The 17,902-nt window shown below is 41.2% G+C and overlaps 1 protein-coding gene across 4 annotated transcripts in view; it reads left to right on the top strand.

Annotated features, from left to right (window-relative positions):
* The window catches only part of STARD13 (StAR related lipid transfer domain containing 13), a 157,960-nt gene that overhangs the window by 97,256 nt on the left and 42,802 nt on the right, over window positions 1-17,902 (top strand). For all 4 annotated transcript variants that reach the window (XM_048494202.1, XM_048494205.1, XM_048494203.1 and 1 more), the window contains exons 2-4: window positions 10,005-10,076; window positions 11,514-11,595; window positions 16,270-16,333. In XM_048494202.1, coding sequence (XP_048350159.1) covers window positions 10,005-10,076; window positions 11,514-11,595; window positions 16,270-16,333 — 218 coding nt within the window. The remainder of the gene's footprint in view (window positions 1-10,004; window positions 10,077-11,513; window positions 11,596-16,269; window positions 16,334-17,902) is intronic.

Here is a 17,902-nt window from a genome sequence, read left to right as displayed (position 1 = left end):
GTCTACCTCATGGAAAATGACTATCAGCATCAGACATACCAACTGGTACTTTCCTGCTCATCTGAGATGCAAGTAGCCAAGCAGCAACATTTGCCCTCCATTTACCTCATGATTTACCCCAGCCTTTTTAGCTCAGAATGAAAAACACAATACAGGGAACATTTACGGATGCTTTCCAGAAAGTACAGAATAGGGCTGTACTCTGCCCCTTCTAATATTTTTAAAAGTACAGGAATACCTTGTCATGTAAGGTAGGAGCATTTATAAGAATGATATGGGAGTGTGAGGAAGAAAAAATGATACAGGTGAGGAGAATGGATGAGCAAATGGCCACTAAACACATCATCAATTATTTTTTTAAATTAAGCAATAATTCCAGCTCTCAGTAAAATTCATTTCCTGGAAATTAAGTATCATTCTGGGTTTTTAAAAAAAATATGGCTGAATTACAAGAATTCAAATTGGAGAGAAAAACAACACTCATTAAGCTGTATGCCATGGTCATGAATGTTCGGTATTCAGTGTTTTGCTTTTGTGGCTAACATTAGGGGAAAGGTGGTCTGAAGCAACAGCCAAGTGTGGTAAATAGAGGGACCACATTACTCAGACCAAGGTTTTAGCAAGGGGTTATAATGCTCACTCAGAGGCTGGAGTATGAAATCATACTATAAATAATTCCGATTAAATGGGTTGAAATCAGATTTTTCCAGCAAGAAGGTTAATGCACAATGTAACCTTTTGTTTTCATGGAACGTTGTGTGACTTTCATTGATCGAACACTGATCAAATGTTGACCAAGAAACCTCCTTAGCCTTTTAAGGAATTCTCTTCCCCTCAGTATCCCTAAGGAGTTGTATGTGTGTGTTAAATGCTGCATGTTGCTTCCGACTTGTGGTGACCCTGTGAATTAATGTCCTTTAGAGCATCCTATAGTTAGCAGGTCTTTCTCAGGTCTTTCTCAGGGTCTTTCAAACCAAGGGCTTTGGCTTCCTTTATATAGTCAATCCATCAAATGTTTGACTTTCCGCTTTTCCTGCTGCCTTCCACTTTTCCTAGCATTATTATATTTTCTAGTGACTCCTGTCTTCTCATAATGTGACCAAAGTACAATAATCTCAGTCTAGTCATTTTAGCTTCTAGGGAGAGTTCAGGCTGATCGAAAATCCACTTATTTGTCTTATTGACCGTCCACAGTGTCTGCAAACTTTCCTCTAACGTTGGTCAAATTTCACTGCAATTCCTTTTTATGGATTGCCACATCAGTTCATAATTCTCATTTCATTATGAGATAATCCCAGGACTGTAGCAGGGGGGAACTGCGCCTGGGGCATGCGTGCGCCCTGTGTCCCTGCCACGGCACTCGTGTGGTGCATCATGCACGCCCCACCCCCTTGGTGCTACGCTTCCGGAACAAATCCTAGGCACCGATCGAACAGGAACCAGCGCAGGTCTTCAAACTATGGCCCTCCAGATGTTCAAGAACTACAATTCCCATCAGCCTCTGCCAGCATGGCCAAGTAGCAGGGCTGATGGGAATTGTAGTTCGCCGAACTATCTGAGGAAGCCATTGGTTTGAAGACCCCTGGATCTAAATTAAGACGTTGCATTTCTGTATCAAAGTGCCACCTATCCTGTGAATCTTCCGCCACTTTGTCTTAAACTGTTCTTTCAGGAAATATGTATCATTCCAACAATATGTACGCAGCATAGTGCTGTTGTTCATTTTTACTGACGACTTTATTGTGTTTGTTTCTATTGGGTATTGTCTCATCCTTTTTAAACTACTTGTTGGCTTCTTCACCATCTTTTTTTAAAAAGCTGGCAATCTAGTATATTTGTATGTGCAAGTGTGTGAGTTCAGGGGTCCTGTGGGATTTTTTTTATTGCTGTTTTATTATTATGTAAACATTTGTTATTGTTCACTGCCCTGAGCCCTTAAAATGGAGAGGGCGGGGTATAAATAGAAATATAAAATTAAAATTATATTACAAAATACTACTCTGACAGGTGGCTGTGCTTACCAACAACTGCGTGAAATGAGGCGTAGCAAATTATTATTCTACAAAAAAAGTGTTATATTGTAGCAACTAGAGCTAAATAGAGGGAGTGACTGTAGCAGAAAACACAGCCAGTACTATCTAGGTCAGTGCAGGTTCTAATAGGACTGCCAAGTCCACCAGGGATGGGGAATCCTTTCCCCTCAGCTCCTGTTTTAAGAAACATAATATTTTTTAAAAATGTTGGCAACAGTGTGATATTAATTCCAGGAACAACCTGGATATGATTTTAGTACTCTCTAGGAATTGTCAGAAACTCTAAGGTTTTGCCATAAAAGTTTTACTATAGCATTTCCAGCAATTCCTAAGAATGTGCCACTTCTCTTTCAGGTTTTGCAGTGATGTCACGCAATTGCTGGCAGTGCCCCCCATATCCGTGCCACCTCCCAGTCTCCCCATCGGTTCTGATAAAATGAAAGAAATAAGGATTGTTTGGGAGGATTAGAAGAGAGTGATAGGGTATAATCTATGGCATTTTGCCTCACTGAGATTGCTCCCCAAATTCTACCGGCTCCAGGTTCCACCTGTCTCCACTCCCAAATTTCTAGAAATTTCCCAACCCAAATTGGCAATCCCAGCTGAGCTTACATGTCTAAGACGGCTATAATCTTCTTGGTTCTGGGTCGTTCAGAAGACAACAGTAACTCAATTAGTTAATTAAATTATTTCTATTACATTATTTCTTCTTCTCCCCTGAAAGAACTCCCAGTGGCTTACAATACCAAAAATTGAAAGAAACAGGAGAAGGGGAAGAATAAGACTTCTGAGTGGGTGGATTTTCAGGTTTAATTCAGTTTATGCAGCTGTCCGTTTGAAGAATGTCGAGAATAGGAAGAACGTTTTTCTTTGGATTAATTGCATGCTCTTAATTTAAATAATATTTATGAGAAATGTAAACATCCTGTTTGAGAAATTGTTCCAGGAATCCTGCTGAATAGAAAGAGCTTACCTGTACTAACCAGTAGTGTTACCTCCTGAGAGAAAATGTCATGCCCATCTGTTACATTCACTGTGTGCCCTTGCCTTCTGCCTATCTTATAACATCGTTAATAACCTTGCCACAGGTTCCTGGGGATTAGCAGTCATTTGTAGGTTAACAGCCTGAGGCCATACTCCAGGCTGTCAGCCCCACCAAGTAGTTTATTAATCCTTAGGTACACACTCCACTGCAGACAGAATTCCTCACGTCTTCAGCATGTTTTACTAGCCAGATTCTATTTCACAGTAGCATAGCTTCAGATTGGTTCTCTGGGGTCATCAGGGTCTTTTACCTGTGTTTCTCTTGGCAAGATCCACCTGCTGGGAATTTTCATTTGCATTCCCAATTTTTAATTTATTCTTTTTCCAGGAGATATTCAGCACAACCCTATGATTAAATGACTTAAATTAGATAATCAGCATTTGCGTTCAGTAAGCCATACCCATCCTACTGGTCATCAGGGGCTCAATAAACCCGATTTTGCCATAATACATGGCTGGTGGCTATGCTTGGCTTATTGGATCATAAGTCCTTCTTTATAGACCTGTTTTCAATGCACAAACCCCTTATTTGGTATTAAGCCAGTATAGTGTTCCAATATTCATTTTCCAACATTGTGTTATAGGACAAGGTGCTTCTAGTTCTTAATTTTGCTGATGTGTTGCTATGATCAGAAATTTAGATGCGCTCTAATGCATGGTACAGGTTAGCAAAGACTGACTTATGCTCTCTCTGGCCGTTTCCGCACGGGCAAAATATGACGTCGTGGAAACAGGAAAAGAAACGTCAGAGCGAGAGCATTCGCACGCATAGCGGCGGAGGTGCGTAGTCGCGCCGTCGCGAAAACACTTAATCGGCGCGAAGACGCCGTATTCAAAACGCCAGGAAGCGGCTCTTTTTCCACATGTGACGTTAACCGACGCCGCGAGTCGCGCGTAGACCGCCGCCATCCCTACAGAGCCGTTCTCAACAATGTGGCGACCGCCAAAAGGCCAAAGCTTGGTCACCGTCCCCCCCACACACACACACGTTTGTCCCTGGTGTGATTTCCCTGCATGGTCAAGCAGCTTTCCCAGATCCATGTCGCCTGTGCCAATGGTGGCTGCCCATACACACTCTGGTCTCACAGGTAACATGAACTGGGACTGACAGTAGCTGGGAGGGGAGGCAATGACAGATGGGGGACGGGCCGGACATCAGGGCAGTCACATCAGCCAATCGCGCTGCTTCGCGAGTGCGCAGCTGCAACGGAGCGTGCCGAGACGCCGCTTCCGCAGCGCTTCCGTGTGAACCGTCACATGTCTGCGGGGCGCCTGACACACGCAGCTCCACCTGTCTGTGCGAAGAGCAGCTTTTTTGCTGGATCGCGCTTGCTATTCTACGACATCATCGTAATGCGGCTCCTTTTTGTCCGATCGCGAAACTTGCCCTCTGTTTTTCGCTATCAAATCAAGTTATGGTAACCCCTGGTGGTGTTGTCAAGGCAAGAGACTTCAGCCGTTCAGCCAGGTGGTTTGTCATTACCTGTCTCTGTGTCCCAATCCTGGTATTTAGTGGAGGTCATACTTCACGCAACGTGTGATTGGTGTTTGGAATATGCTGCCACAGGAGGTGGTGATGGCCACAGGAGGTGGTGATGGCCACTAACCTGGATAGCTTTAAAAGGCGCTTGGACAGATTTATGGAGGAGAAGTCGATTTATGGCTACCAATCTTGATCCTCTTTGATCTGAGATTGCAAGTGCCTTAACAGACCAGGTGCACGGGAGCAACAGCCGCAGAAGGCCATTGCGTTCACATCCTACATGTGAGCTCCCAAAGGCACCTGGTGGGCCACTGCGAGTAGCAGAGTGCTGGACTAGATGGACTCTGGTCTGATCCAGCTGGCTTGTTCTTATGTTCTTATGTTCTTAAGAGTATGTCTGTTGAATGGACAAACATTTGATTTCTACAATTGTGAGCTAGATTAGGCAAGATGCTGGGAAATGTGTGCAATAGAGGAATGGCCATTGCTTGTATTGGTGCTATTTGTATTCACGCTCTCCTTTCCCAATGCTGATTTTCCAGTCTTAAATAATCCCTTGAAGTTGCTATTTGCCCAGAGAGGGGCACCGCTGAAGTGCCAAGCAATTTACCTTGTTTGATGAGGAAGTGCAACTTTCCAAAGAGAATTATTCTTCTCAATTTTTTTGTGATGGTGAGCAATATGATCAATCTAGGTTACATATGTGTCTGGTGCTGGGGCTTAGCACATTCCCAATTCCCAATGGATGAGAGTCAGCCTCCTAGTCACCTACAGCACACTTGCCAGTAGGAGCCAAGCAAGGAGTCAGCAGCGGTGGTGACTGGGCAAAGGAAGTGATGGCTCCCATGAGCAAGATGGCATCTTGGCAAGGCTGATGCTGATGCCATCACCTGGTGACCATGTGCTGGAGACTGTGGGGAGCAGGAAAAGGCCTGACAGGGAGGGAAAAGGGGAGACCAGAGGTAACAGTAACTTCAAAAAGGCAGACAAGGATACCAGGTAACCTGGCAGTGACTGCTGGGGGTAGGAACAGGTCAGGGCCAAGCACTGGCAGACCAGAGTGTGAAATGGGAGGAAGAGACCATTCTTTTCAGTTCCTGGCTGGCATATAAGGGATCTGAAGGCAGAACAGCTCAAGGAAACAGAGAGCCCATCTTCTTTTGTTTTATCCCCACCAGGTGGGTTTGTACTAGGGTCATACTGTGTCCAAGCCTGGAAAGGAGCAGGTCCAAGAAGTCATACAAAAGAGGAAACTCTGACCAGTGAGGAAGGAAGGACTATGAACAGAATCTGGGACAAAGAGAGAGAACACTAGAGATAGCCAGTTCTGAGAAGGAAGAGAAGCTGGGTGCTGGAACCCGATCTTCTTCCCATTCTGAGGTCTGTGATAAAACTTACTTGATGGCCAAGAGTGGTCAGACCGGCCAAGGGTGTGAGGAACTTCCTTAATTTTCTTTTTAAAAAACAAACAAACAAGGACAGGATGTAGAAAAGCACTTTTTTCTTAATTCCAAGTTATTCCCATATTGCTGGCAGCACATGGAATTAGGTATTAATAAAAGAATGTTATTATTCACCCCAGCAACGGCCAGTAATGAGGCTATGCTGCAAGTTGTATACCTCCCTTTAACATCTGTTGTTCCCTTCCACTCTCAAGAAATGACAATGGAGCAAGAAGTTTTGGTAATGACAATTAAATAATACTTCAGTCATCCAAGGCGTATTTTTCAAAATGTTGTTACATATTAGTCTATTTCGAGCCCAAGCACTCTCACCTACACTTACTGCTGCTGCTTCTCCTCTCTGAACATAACTTCTGTTTGCCCTGGTTTTTCACAGTCCATGCTGATGTGGTTCTGCCTTGTTGCTGCTACTTTACTGAGGTTGCTATTTTATTGAGGATATCACTTTTCACCTCAGATTTGCTACCTGAGTTGGAAAATCAGTTTTGCAGTGTAGAAAGCACAGGTGATATGGGTAGGCTATAGTATGTATGATAGTTTTAAATCTCCTTGTGTTTACTTTCTTGAAGTGTACCCTATCTTAAATAAGTGTACCCTATCTTAAATACTGAGCCCTTCGGGGGTAGGGCGGTATACAAATGTAATTAACAACAACAACAACAACAACAACAACAACAACAACAACAACAACAACAACAACAACAACAATAATAATAATAATAATAATAATAATAATAATAATAATAATAATAATAATAATAATAATAATAATAATAATAATACTTTAGGAATCACAATGCAACCATATTTGGTCTGTAGATGATGACCTTCTGCCAGACCTGTTAGCAAATCTCCATGGTCCAAAAAAGGATTATGTGGTCCAAATGATGAAAGAAACCAATTTCGTTTTGTCTCTGAAAGCATTTTCACAAAAACAGATATTATGTGTAGACTTACCCATAAACAAGAGTCACTGCTTTCTAGTGGTGACTATATTGGCCTCATAACCGATTGATCTGGGGTTGCTTCAAAAAGTTCTATTCCATTAATGGTGCGACCTCCTTTGATGCAAGAAATCTTCCTGCAAAGAATCTTGCTTCAGTGCAGGGTGCGCGCATGCCCTGGGCGCAGTTTCCCCTCGCTCCACCTCTGGATAAAGGTAAATTGGTGGGTGAGTGAAAAGTAGAGAAAGAAGCAAGGAAAAGTGGGGATATGGAAGTTGCCTGTATGAGGAAAAAAGAAATAGTGTGGAGAAGGGGATACAGGGAAAATCAGGTCCCCTACCACAAAACTGGGTCAGGCCTGCAGCCCACACCATACACCTGGCCATAGTTTTCCAAAGTAGAGCCTGCCTGAAGGAGGAAAGCAAAGAATACTGAAGATGGGGGAGGGCAGATAAAAGTAGCTGGGAGAGGAGAGAGAAGTAAGCAGCAAGGGGAAAAAGGAATAGTGGCTGAGGGGGCAAGGAGTTGCCCATTGTAAGTCTTTGTGAGTCCTATACTATGAAACATTTTTATGCCACCTTTCCCAAGATGGTGAACATAAAAACAACAATACATTTTGAACTATTTAAAACATTTATAGATGGAATCTGTGAATGCAGAAGCAGTGAGGAGAAAATATTCTTCATAGACTTCAGTATTACTTACCTGCTTAAAACTTCCATTCCATTCCATGTCAGCAATACACAGCTTATCGTTGGACTGTGCCTGGTCCTTTTTTACATTTTACAGCTGAGGAGCACGATCTCCTCTAAATGTTAGCAATGCAATATACTGCTTATACATCTATAATTTATCAATATTTGGATTATATCATTACTTTTGTCAGATGAAGCTATCTTCAGCGGCATACCGGCTATAGGAACATGGGGTAACCCATGTCCCCAGGCGCACACCTTTGGGTCATGTGGGAGGCGCTGGGCACTGGACACTGGCCGGGTCCCCGCGCCCAACCTCTCTTGCGGTGTGGCAACCCAGCCGGTGACCAGAGGCTCCCCCCATGCTGGGGCACCACTCGCCAGCTCCCAAGGCTGGGCTCAGCCATGCGGCTGGGAGGCCTTTCACACCGGCGCAATCCCCTGGTGGGGGAGAGGCCTTGCATGCTGTGGGAGAGGCTGGGCCCAACTGCGCAGGTGAGAGGACTCTCCCCCGACAGGTATCTGCTTCAGTGCTTTGCCCTCACCCACCTCCCTGCAGGCTGGCTTCTGCCTTCTCCAGGGCCTGGGGAGGTCAGTAGGCAGCCTGCAGGGAGGCAGGGGGACTTTGATGGGTGCCTTAGCAGCAGGCTGGCCCAGGAGCCGACCTGATGCTGCGGTGCCCATCGAAGCTGCCCTCAAGCCCCATCTCCCAATACAGGGGGTGGGGGGGCACCCAGAGCAGGTGTTGTCCCTGGGCGCCATCCCCCCCAATACACCTCTGACTATCTTCATGCAGTTTTAGTTCCTGCTTTCAGTTTGTGGCACATTTTAGTTGACCCAACCATGATCCTACCTGCAAAAATGTTTCCCTACAGTTGGTTTTTGATCAGCACAGAGATTGGGGCTTGTCAACAGACAAAGCAGTATCAGTGGAATTAATGGCAATAAGACACATTGTGAAATTTATTGACCTAGTGATGTTTTAATTAATGTTGTATACTACTCTAAGCCTGATTGAGGATGGGTGGCTTGCAAAATAAACAAGCAAATAATATTCACATTGTGCTAACTGAGAATGGACGTCATATTATTATCCTGGTATACTAAAAATGGTTTAAGAGACATCTGTCAAGAGCTGCAAAGTTGTCTAGCAACTCAACATCCTCTTATATTTCATATATCTCACCTATTGTTAAACTTTATGTCATACAAAAGAAGAAACAGGTGACTTCAATCTTACAGTCTTAAAATCTACCAATTGCTCATATGAAAATATCTACTTTTGAGCCATATATGGGTATGCTGAATCCACATGTCTGAAATGAATGCAATACTTGCTCATGTTACAGGAGAGCTTTGCAGGAATCCCTTATGTATGCAAGAACTGGGGCATTAAATAAACAGTATGGATCTTCCTACTGGAACTTGTCAAGCATGGCCAATACATTGTTCTGTGAGCTTGTGTTTAATAAGAAATACAATGCACCTTTCCCCCAAATATATAATGAAAATATTATGGCATAATAAAGCTTTAATAGAGCTATCATCCTTCCACCATACAGATTTGTAGCAGTTAAAAGCCATATTTTTGCAACCCTGTCATTCTGTCATGTACATCATAGAACTAAAAGTTCTCTCAAATGGCTTGGGGACACAAGGAAAGCTGTCATCTTAACCATTGTTGATTCTAATGACTTTAAATGACCTGGCAGAGAATCCATGAAAGTACTTTTAAATGGCCAAATATTGCCATTCTGATACTGAGCTACTGAATTACCATAGACGAGTTCTACTTTTAGCAGTTGACAGTATTTCTTCCTCAAGTGACTGAAATTGTGACAAAATTATTGGTTTGAGTCAATTTTCAGAGGAACTGACAATAAAAATACCTCACTGTGTGACTTTTAAAAAATCAAAAATGTTTTCAGAAGTACCATACATTTTGGCAAAGCTTTTCTTAACTTAGATGTTGCTGATGGATTAAGTACGAAAACTTGTAGACTCAAGGCACAGGTAAATATTAAAAACTTCAGAATCATCACTGTTAGTTTACTCCCAATATCTTCATATACAGCCAAACGTGAGGGAATTGGAGGCAGGGACAGCCAGGTGTTTTTTTTAACACAACCATGGTTTTTAACATCTTCATACACACACATTATCAGCACACTGTATTTGTAACATTTGTCAGCACACTGTATTTGTAACATTTGTAATGAACCCTTCTTTTCCATGCAAATCACGTGTATTTTGAATACTGTTTGGGCCATTGTTTTGTAACTGATGGCAAGAAAATCTGTTAAACTAATTTTGTTTTTGTTTTGTTTTTTCTAATTATTCAGAAATTGAAGCAAAATCAGCATGTGACTGGTTGCAAGCTGCTGGATTTCCACAATATACACAGCTCTATGAAGGTATGTCAAAGGGGGAATTCAAAATCCTGTTTCAATATAATGGACTGTGCTAGTAGGAGTATTGCAGGGGGAACATCATAATCACCTCATTGCTGAACAAAGGTGGTTCATGTCTTTTAAAATATTAAGAATCCCAGTTGAGTTAAGCAGAAGGACAATTCTGAAAAGTATAATTAAATTGTGCTGCAGTCCTATGAAGGAGAGAAGGGGTGGATTTGTGTTATTCCTTGCTAATAATGCGAAGAGTCCGTGATGCTTATGCAATTATATTCCACAACATGTTTATTTTAAACACTTATATCTCATTTTCTACCGTGCCTACAGCTGCAGTTTACAGGAGGAGTGGATTTGAATTTCTCCAATGACACTATATAGATAGAGTTTGGGGTGTAACAGAAATTCAAAATCTCTCAATAGAAGGAGCACCCTCAGAAAAGAGATCTGGATCCTCAACAAATCAGTCATAATGCTGAATTAGTAGCACAACAAAGTGACTGTTTTGAAGAGACTTTAGGGTCATTTTATTTTATTTTTGTTCATGTAATTATTTATTATATTTATAGCTGTCCTCTCTCAAGGAGATTCAAAGTGGATTACACAGTTTAAATTGGTACAACCAGTACAAGGCATCTAATAAGTGACGTACTCGGACTTTGATTACAGAAATCTGAATAAATATAGTTTATTAGACATGATATCAGAATACAAATACAATGCAGAAAAGGCGTACTGCATCAGTAAAAAACAATGCAGCAACAACAGGATAATATGTGTAGCATATAGATAATACACATTGTGTACATTGTGGCATAGTCCACAATACTTTTCCCTATTTAAATGTCCTTTTCGAACCATTCTGTTGTAGGATAACCCTATTGCCTTTAAAGAAAAGCCCACCTGAACAACTTCAGGGCCATAGACTCTGTACAAATGAGTGAAGCTACTAAGTTGGAATAGAGGAATGTTCAAAAGGAAGGGGGGCTGTTTTGCATTTCTGGAGTTTAAAAATAGTAGAACAGTATTGTGTGAAAACTGAGTTTATAGAATTAAAAAAACCTTCAAAAACTTTTGGTATGATTCCATTCTGCACACACTTGTGCATCATGTTAAATTTAACTGTACCGTTTGGGAAAGGAAACATGGAAACGAACACAGAAAGAATCCCCATATTGTCTACCAAAATAACATACTTTTGACACTTTTTAATGCTGTTCAGATTATATTGTTTCAAGATTCTTACAAGACTGAAAAATGAACATTCTGAGGTCTGGTAGTATTCAGAATCTGACATGTTTTCAGTTTTGTTGATAGATCTTACACGTAGTTAGAAAATAAAGTAATATTAGAGATCATGTTGTAAGGAACGTTTGTGTTGTACTCTACATCTTGGTGGCAAAAGAAATGTAACTCCAGAATTATCTGATTCTTCTCTTGAAGATTCCCAGTTTCCTATTGACATTGAAGCTGTCAAGAAAGACCATGATTTTCTTGACAAGGATCTTGTAGAACCTCTTTGTAGGTAAGGCATTTTTTAAAATACATTGAACATTCTGCTATTGACTGATTATCTGCCCTTTTACCCTTACAGCAACCATGTGAGCTGGATGGCAAGGCTAAGGGCAAAATATGTGTTCAAGGGAGACCCAGTTCCAGAAATCTTCTGAACAGCTGCATAGCAGTAGGAGAGATTTGAAATGGGAGAGCAATGGGCATGATTTGGTGGTTAACCAAATTGCAATGTCACCTTGCAATGTCACCTTGCAATTGCAATGTCACCTGTGTTTAGTCTGACTTGGGTTTCTAATGCATGTTTGGCCTACTGTAAATGGGTGTAAATGGGAAATTCTCACAATGGAGAGATGTGGGGAGTGGTGTCCCCCAAGGATCCGTATTGGGACCAGTGCTCTTTAACCTATTCATAAATGACCTGGAAGTAGGGGTGGGTAGCGTGGTGGCCAAGTTTGCAGATGATACCAAATTATGTAGGGTGGTGAGAACCACAAAGGATTGCGAGGAGCTCCAAGCGGACCTTGATAAATTAGGTGAGTGGGCTAAGAAATGGCAAATGCAGTTCAATGTAGCAAAATGCAAAGTGATGCACATAGGGGCAAAAAATCCAAACTTCACATACACGCTACAGGGGTCAGTGCTAACAGTCACAGACCAGGAAAGGGATTTGAGCATCTTAATTGATAGTTCCATGGGAATGTCAACTCAATGTATGGCAGCTGTGAAAAAGGCAAACTCTATGCTGGGGATAATCAGGAAAGGAATTGATAATAAAACTGCAAAGATTGTCATGCCCTTATATAAAGCCGTGGTGCGACCACACTTGGAGTACTGTGTTCAGTTCTGGTCACCACATCTCAAAAAGGATATTGAAGAGATAGAAAAAGTGCAGAGAAGGGCAACGAGGATGATTGAGGGACTGGAGCACCTTCCTTATGAGGAAAGGCTGCAGCGTTTGGGACTCTTTAGTTTGGAGAGGAGACGTCTGAGGGGGGATATGATTGAAGTCTATAAAATTATGCATGGGGTAGAAAATGTTGACAGAGAGAAATTTTTCTCTCTTTCTCACAATACTAGAACCAGGGGGCATTCATTGAAAATGCTGGGGGGAAGAATTAGGACTAATAAAAGGAAACACTTCTTCACGCAACGTGTGATTGGTGGTTGGAATATGCTGCCACAGGAGGTGGTGATGGCCACTAACCTGGATAGCTTTAAAAGGGGCTTGGACAGATTTATGGAGGAGAAGTCAATTTATGGCTACCAATCTTGATCCTCTTTGATCTGAGATTGCAAATGCCTTAATAGTCCAGGTGCTCGGGAGCAACAGCCGCAGAAGGCCATTGCTTTCACATCCTACATGTGAACTCCCAAAGGCACCTGGTGGGCCACTGCGAGTAGCAGAGAGCTGGACTAGATGGACTCTGGTCTGATCCAGCTGGCTTGTTCTTATGTTCTTATGTTCTTATGTTCTTACTGCATGGGAGATCTGGAGAGGGATAGAGTGCATGGGGGAAAGTAGTAGGAGAGCAAGGATTAAGCCCTCCCTATTATTTCTCCCCTGAATATCATGCATTTCAATTGTTCAGTGGAAATTCCTCCTGGTCCACAGGACAGCAGCTAGCCAGGGGTTGATTACATGGGCCATGTCACTCCTGCACTGAAGGATCTGCATACTCATCTGTTTCCAGGCACATCTCAAGTTGCTGGTTCTTCTTGTTAAGGTTCTAAACCTCTAGTGGCCAGAATACCTGACAGAACCTCTTCTCCCATATTCAAGAAGTAGTTAAGATTTACCTTAACAAGTCCAGCTCTCTGTGCTCCAGCCTTCAGAGGCGAGGCATGTAGCCACCAAAGACAAGTCATCCTTCGTCGGGGCACCGCTTTTTCGGAACACCCCTCCTCCCTGAGGCTCACCTGGTGCCTATTTTTAGTTGTCAGCACAAACCACTTTTTTTTAACCTAGGCTCATTCCGCACATGCAGAATAATGCACTTTCAAACTGCTTTCAATGCTCTTTGAAGCTGTGCAGAATGGCAAAATCCACTTGCAAACAGTTGTGAAAGTGGTTTGAAAATGCATTATTTTGCGTGTGCGGAAGGGGCCTTAGACTTTTAATTAGGGGTTTTATCTTACCATGTTTTTAATGGTTGCTTGTCTTTTACGGATAGTTTGTATGCCACTTATGTTCAGCTTCTTAGTTTTTTAATGGTTCGTTTTTATATACTGTAGTTTTTAATTATAAACCAACTTGAGCAGAATTCTGAAGAGTTGGCATCGAAATATTGGAAAGAAATAATAAACAAATAATGTCCCCTGTTCTCCCACCCCAGACTCCCACCAGTTGCAAACCTAGTTAAAGCTGAAGTGATATGTGGTACTGATTCACTATCCCCTTCCTTGCTGGGTTTTTTAGATGATTCCTAGGTTTTTCAGGACAGTGATAAAGTAAAAAAAATCATCCTGTAGTACATTAGTACTGGGGAGTTTCTACATGGTTCATTGTGGATTCAGAAGAAATGTGAGCATAAGATAGAGCTCTCAGACAATTTTTTCACCTGACATTGGAATGTCACTGTGTGTTCAAAGTTACCACAAGGCCTAAATCCTATAGTATGAGATTGGCAGTTGGTTCCATGAAGGACTTATTTTGTAAATTAAACCATTGCAGGAGTCAGTGGACCAAGAGACCTTTCCGGAAACTATCACGTCTTGGTGGAAAGGAACAATTTATGATTGTACAACTACCCAAATGCAGAAAACTTCCTGTATTGCTGCCATATCACTGCATTTGTTGCCTCTGACCCTTGGCTGGATTCCTTTGCAGCTGCTCAATAACAGCTGCAGACTGGTTATAAGGAGCTGAGATTTTGAACCATATTAACATGTCACAGATAACATAGAAACAGGGCCAAAGGCCCACCCAGAAGACAACCTGGTTTAGGCGCTTTTACTCTGCAATATTTTTTACATTTAACATGTGTCAAGAAGTGTTAAAGAGAAATGAAGTATTAAGACCTTTCTCTAGATAGTTTGATCTATCCAAGAGTTTGCTCCGTGGACAATTATTTGGACCTTTGAACCATTACATGTTCCCAATGTTTAAAAATAAGCTCCAAGACTGCAAGAATGAACACACACATCTATAGATTTTGCTAAGCAAACTGCATGTAGACAACAGGCTCCTATTTGGGCTGCGTTCTGCACAGTTGCCTATTTTGTACAATACATGAATGCTAATGCTTGTGTATATTTTCTCCTTGGGAGACAGATTCCTGAGTATAAAATGTAATACACAAAGCAGTCCTTACGAACATTGATCAAAATGTCATTGGCTATTGTTTCCATCTTGGAATTATTCTTGCTGAAGCTTTGACTCTCATTCCAATCAATGACAGATGTAAGCAGATGGAGAGCTCTGTCTTCTACCATTGGCACATCATGAGGTTGTGAGAAATCCAGGCAGACTGTATTTAATTGGGGACTCTGGAGACAGTTGAGCTCATAAAGATGATCATTAATCCTCTCACTTCACTGGCACAATATGTTTCAAAATATTGGAAGGGCCACAGAAAATGTCATCATTTTTCTTGCTTAAAATTCATATGGCTAAATCAGCAATCTGGGGTTTCATCACTGGCCATATTAAAAGATAATCTTGGAACTTGGAAAAGGGTTACCTTGTAAAGTAGTCAGGAAATTACTTTTGCAATGTGTGATCTTGATGATATCAGTTCCATGATATTCACTGATGAGGTCTGTAGAGGAAAGAGTATATTGATTCTGTGCTCTGCAGATCTTTGATGCACGTACAATATTTCTGCAACAGCAAATAGTTCTCCCACTGAGGTAAAGACAGCTGGTGGGGTTTTCTTAAAGAGTATTTAAAGAGTATGAAAGTGTTTTGTGAGCATAGCAGACTTTGTTGTTTATGAGAATACACAATTGTTCCAGTATCACCTTCAATAAATAAGTATATGTAGAATTTAAAAAAATTGCTAATCCTATGACCACTGATGATTAAGAGACAAAAGATACATGTGGACACCAAATATTTCACTCATTTAACTTGCAGTGTTACTCCAAACTATCATTTCTCCAGCTTGTGGTCTGAGGTAATGTCGAAATCACTACTGGTTTTTTTAGAGGTTGCAGTCTTTAAAATTAGTCCCACTGCAAAATAATCACGTCTGTTTATATCACTTACTATAGTTATGGGTAATAAATTATGTAGATATTTGTTGAATGATGGAAGCATCCACAATATTTCTAAAAGGCAAAACATTCCTATTGTTATTCTTACTTGTTCTTAGTTACTGAGTCTGAGCTTATTACTTATTTTATTTTTATATAAATGCCCTTATAAGTAATCAGATTCAAGGGGACACAGAGTAGAATATACCCCTAAAATCTAGTCTAGAAGCCCATTTCTAACTTGGGCTTAATGATATCCACTTTTTTAAATGCCAACAACAATTCTGGGATCAAAAGATTTTTTTAAAAAAAACCTGGTTCTAGTTCCCGTTTATTGTATAGGAATAAATATTTTATTCCCCACTATTGCTGTTTAAATATTTCAAATTCTATCCATATGAATGAAAGAGGGAACAATATCTGAAATTGTAAACTGCCAGTTGAGTTGATTAACAAGCTGCTGATCTTTCGATCTTGTATTGCTTTCTAGGCGATTGAACACATTGAACAAATGTGCCTCAATGAAACTCGATGTGAATTTCCAAAGGAAAAAGGCAAGTATACATGAACTCATAGGTGTTTGCCCTTTGTACAGACCAGGACTGTAAGATCTCCAGAAATCTGAGATAGAATTGGTGTAACCACTACAAGTGATTTGATTTCAGACAGTGAGAGGAAAAAAGATAACTAGCCATTATTTGGCTCAGCTGCAAAAGGAAAACTGTCCGGAATGCACAACAGAAATTGCACATGTAACTTAATAGCACAGTGGCCACTTAAAGTGTGTGAAATGACCTGGAAGTTCACCAATGACATTACGATTACTATCACAGTGTGGCTGTTGTCGTTCTACCCACTCCTTCCTGCCTCTTCTGGACATCACCCAAATAACAGTTTGGAGGCTCCAACACAGTTACATAGCAGCAAACAGTATGTGATGAGGGAAAGATTACAAGCAAAAATTTCTCAAAATATACAGACAAGGTGATACATGTTGCCTATCTAAAGAGAAGTTCCATTCTGTTCAAATGCAACAATCTTTATCCCGTTTCGTGTTGACTTATTTTAATAAGTCTTCTCATGTTGATAGCTGCCTTGTGTAATGTAAGGCATTATGCAAGGCTTAAGGGGTTTCAACAGGGAATGCGGAAAATGCCATTTGATAAGGAGAATTTTGTTAACAGAGCAAGCCAACATTCTGTTTACAAGATATTCTTGCCCCAGGGACACTTTCTAATCAGTACATGTGGTGCCAACCACTGCCTTAAAACATTCTGTGTATTATGACACTCTTTTAGAATGCTTAACTAATTCTATCAGTGGTTTCAAAAATCCATTGGCATGTTAAGGCTGCAATCCTAAGTATGCTTATGATGAATACAGACAAAATGCTCGTCTAAGAAAGGTCTCAGTACATTTCTAATACTGCAAACTAACAATTAAACTGTCCTATGAGCCTATAAGTGAATCATACAGTGGTTCATGGTCATCATTCCTTTACCATTTACCTCCATGCTTGCCAACAGCTGCCCCTATCCTTCCCTACACTACAAAGTGCGCCTGTAGTGGCAGTGTGTGAAGAAGCAGAAGTTGCTTGTTTCTTCTCTGCCAACAGAAATGCCATCTGTCAGCAGAACTGCTGTCACACCAACCAGACAGCAACTTAGGATCCATGCCAACATTTCCAGATTTCTTTGTCTTATGCTGGTCTTTAATTGAAATAAAACATAGTAGAAGGGTGTGGTCATGATCCCAATTGTGTTTGATGTGGTACCTACAATTACTTTCCAATACAAAGTTGGCTTTGCCCTTTAGTGAGCAGCCAGATTCTACGGAGGTGCTTCATCCTCTTCAGAATGTACCAAATCTTCAAGGTTATGCCTCTGCAGCCAAAGAAGCAATTCCTCCATCCTTGGTGTGGAAAGTCTGCACTGAACAAGCATGGGCATCTATGTAGGAAATGTACCCCAAATTTGATTATTCAAGATACAGAATATGTGAGTCCTGCTATTCATTTGTGACCCTTCTACTACCGAAGTATCTTTAGACTTCAAAAGCATTGCAAAATTGATTGTAAAAATGTTACAAGATCATTTGCTGGAAATCAGCTGTGTACAAGAAGC

The sequence above is a fragment of the Sphaerodactylus townsendi genome, linkage group LG04, assembly GCF_021028975.2.
Source record: "Sphaerodactylus townsendi isolate TG3544 linkage group LG04, MPM_Stown_v2.3, whole genome shotgun sequence".
Taxonomy (NCBI): Eukaryota; Metazoa; Chordata; class Lepidosauria; order Squamata; family Sphaerodactylidae; genus Sphaerodactylus; species Sphaerodactylus townsendi.
The sequence above is the reverse complement of the archived record's forward strand: the minus strand, read 5'-3'. Positions and strand labels throughout refer to the sequence as shown.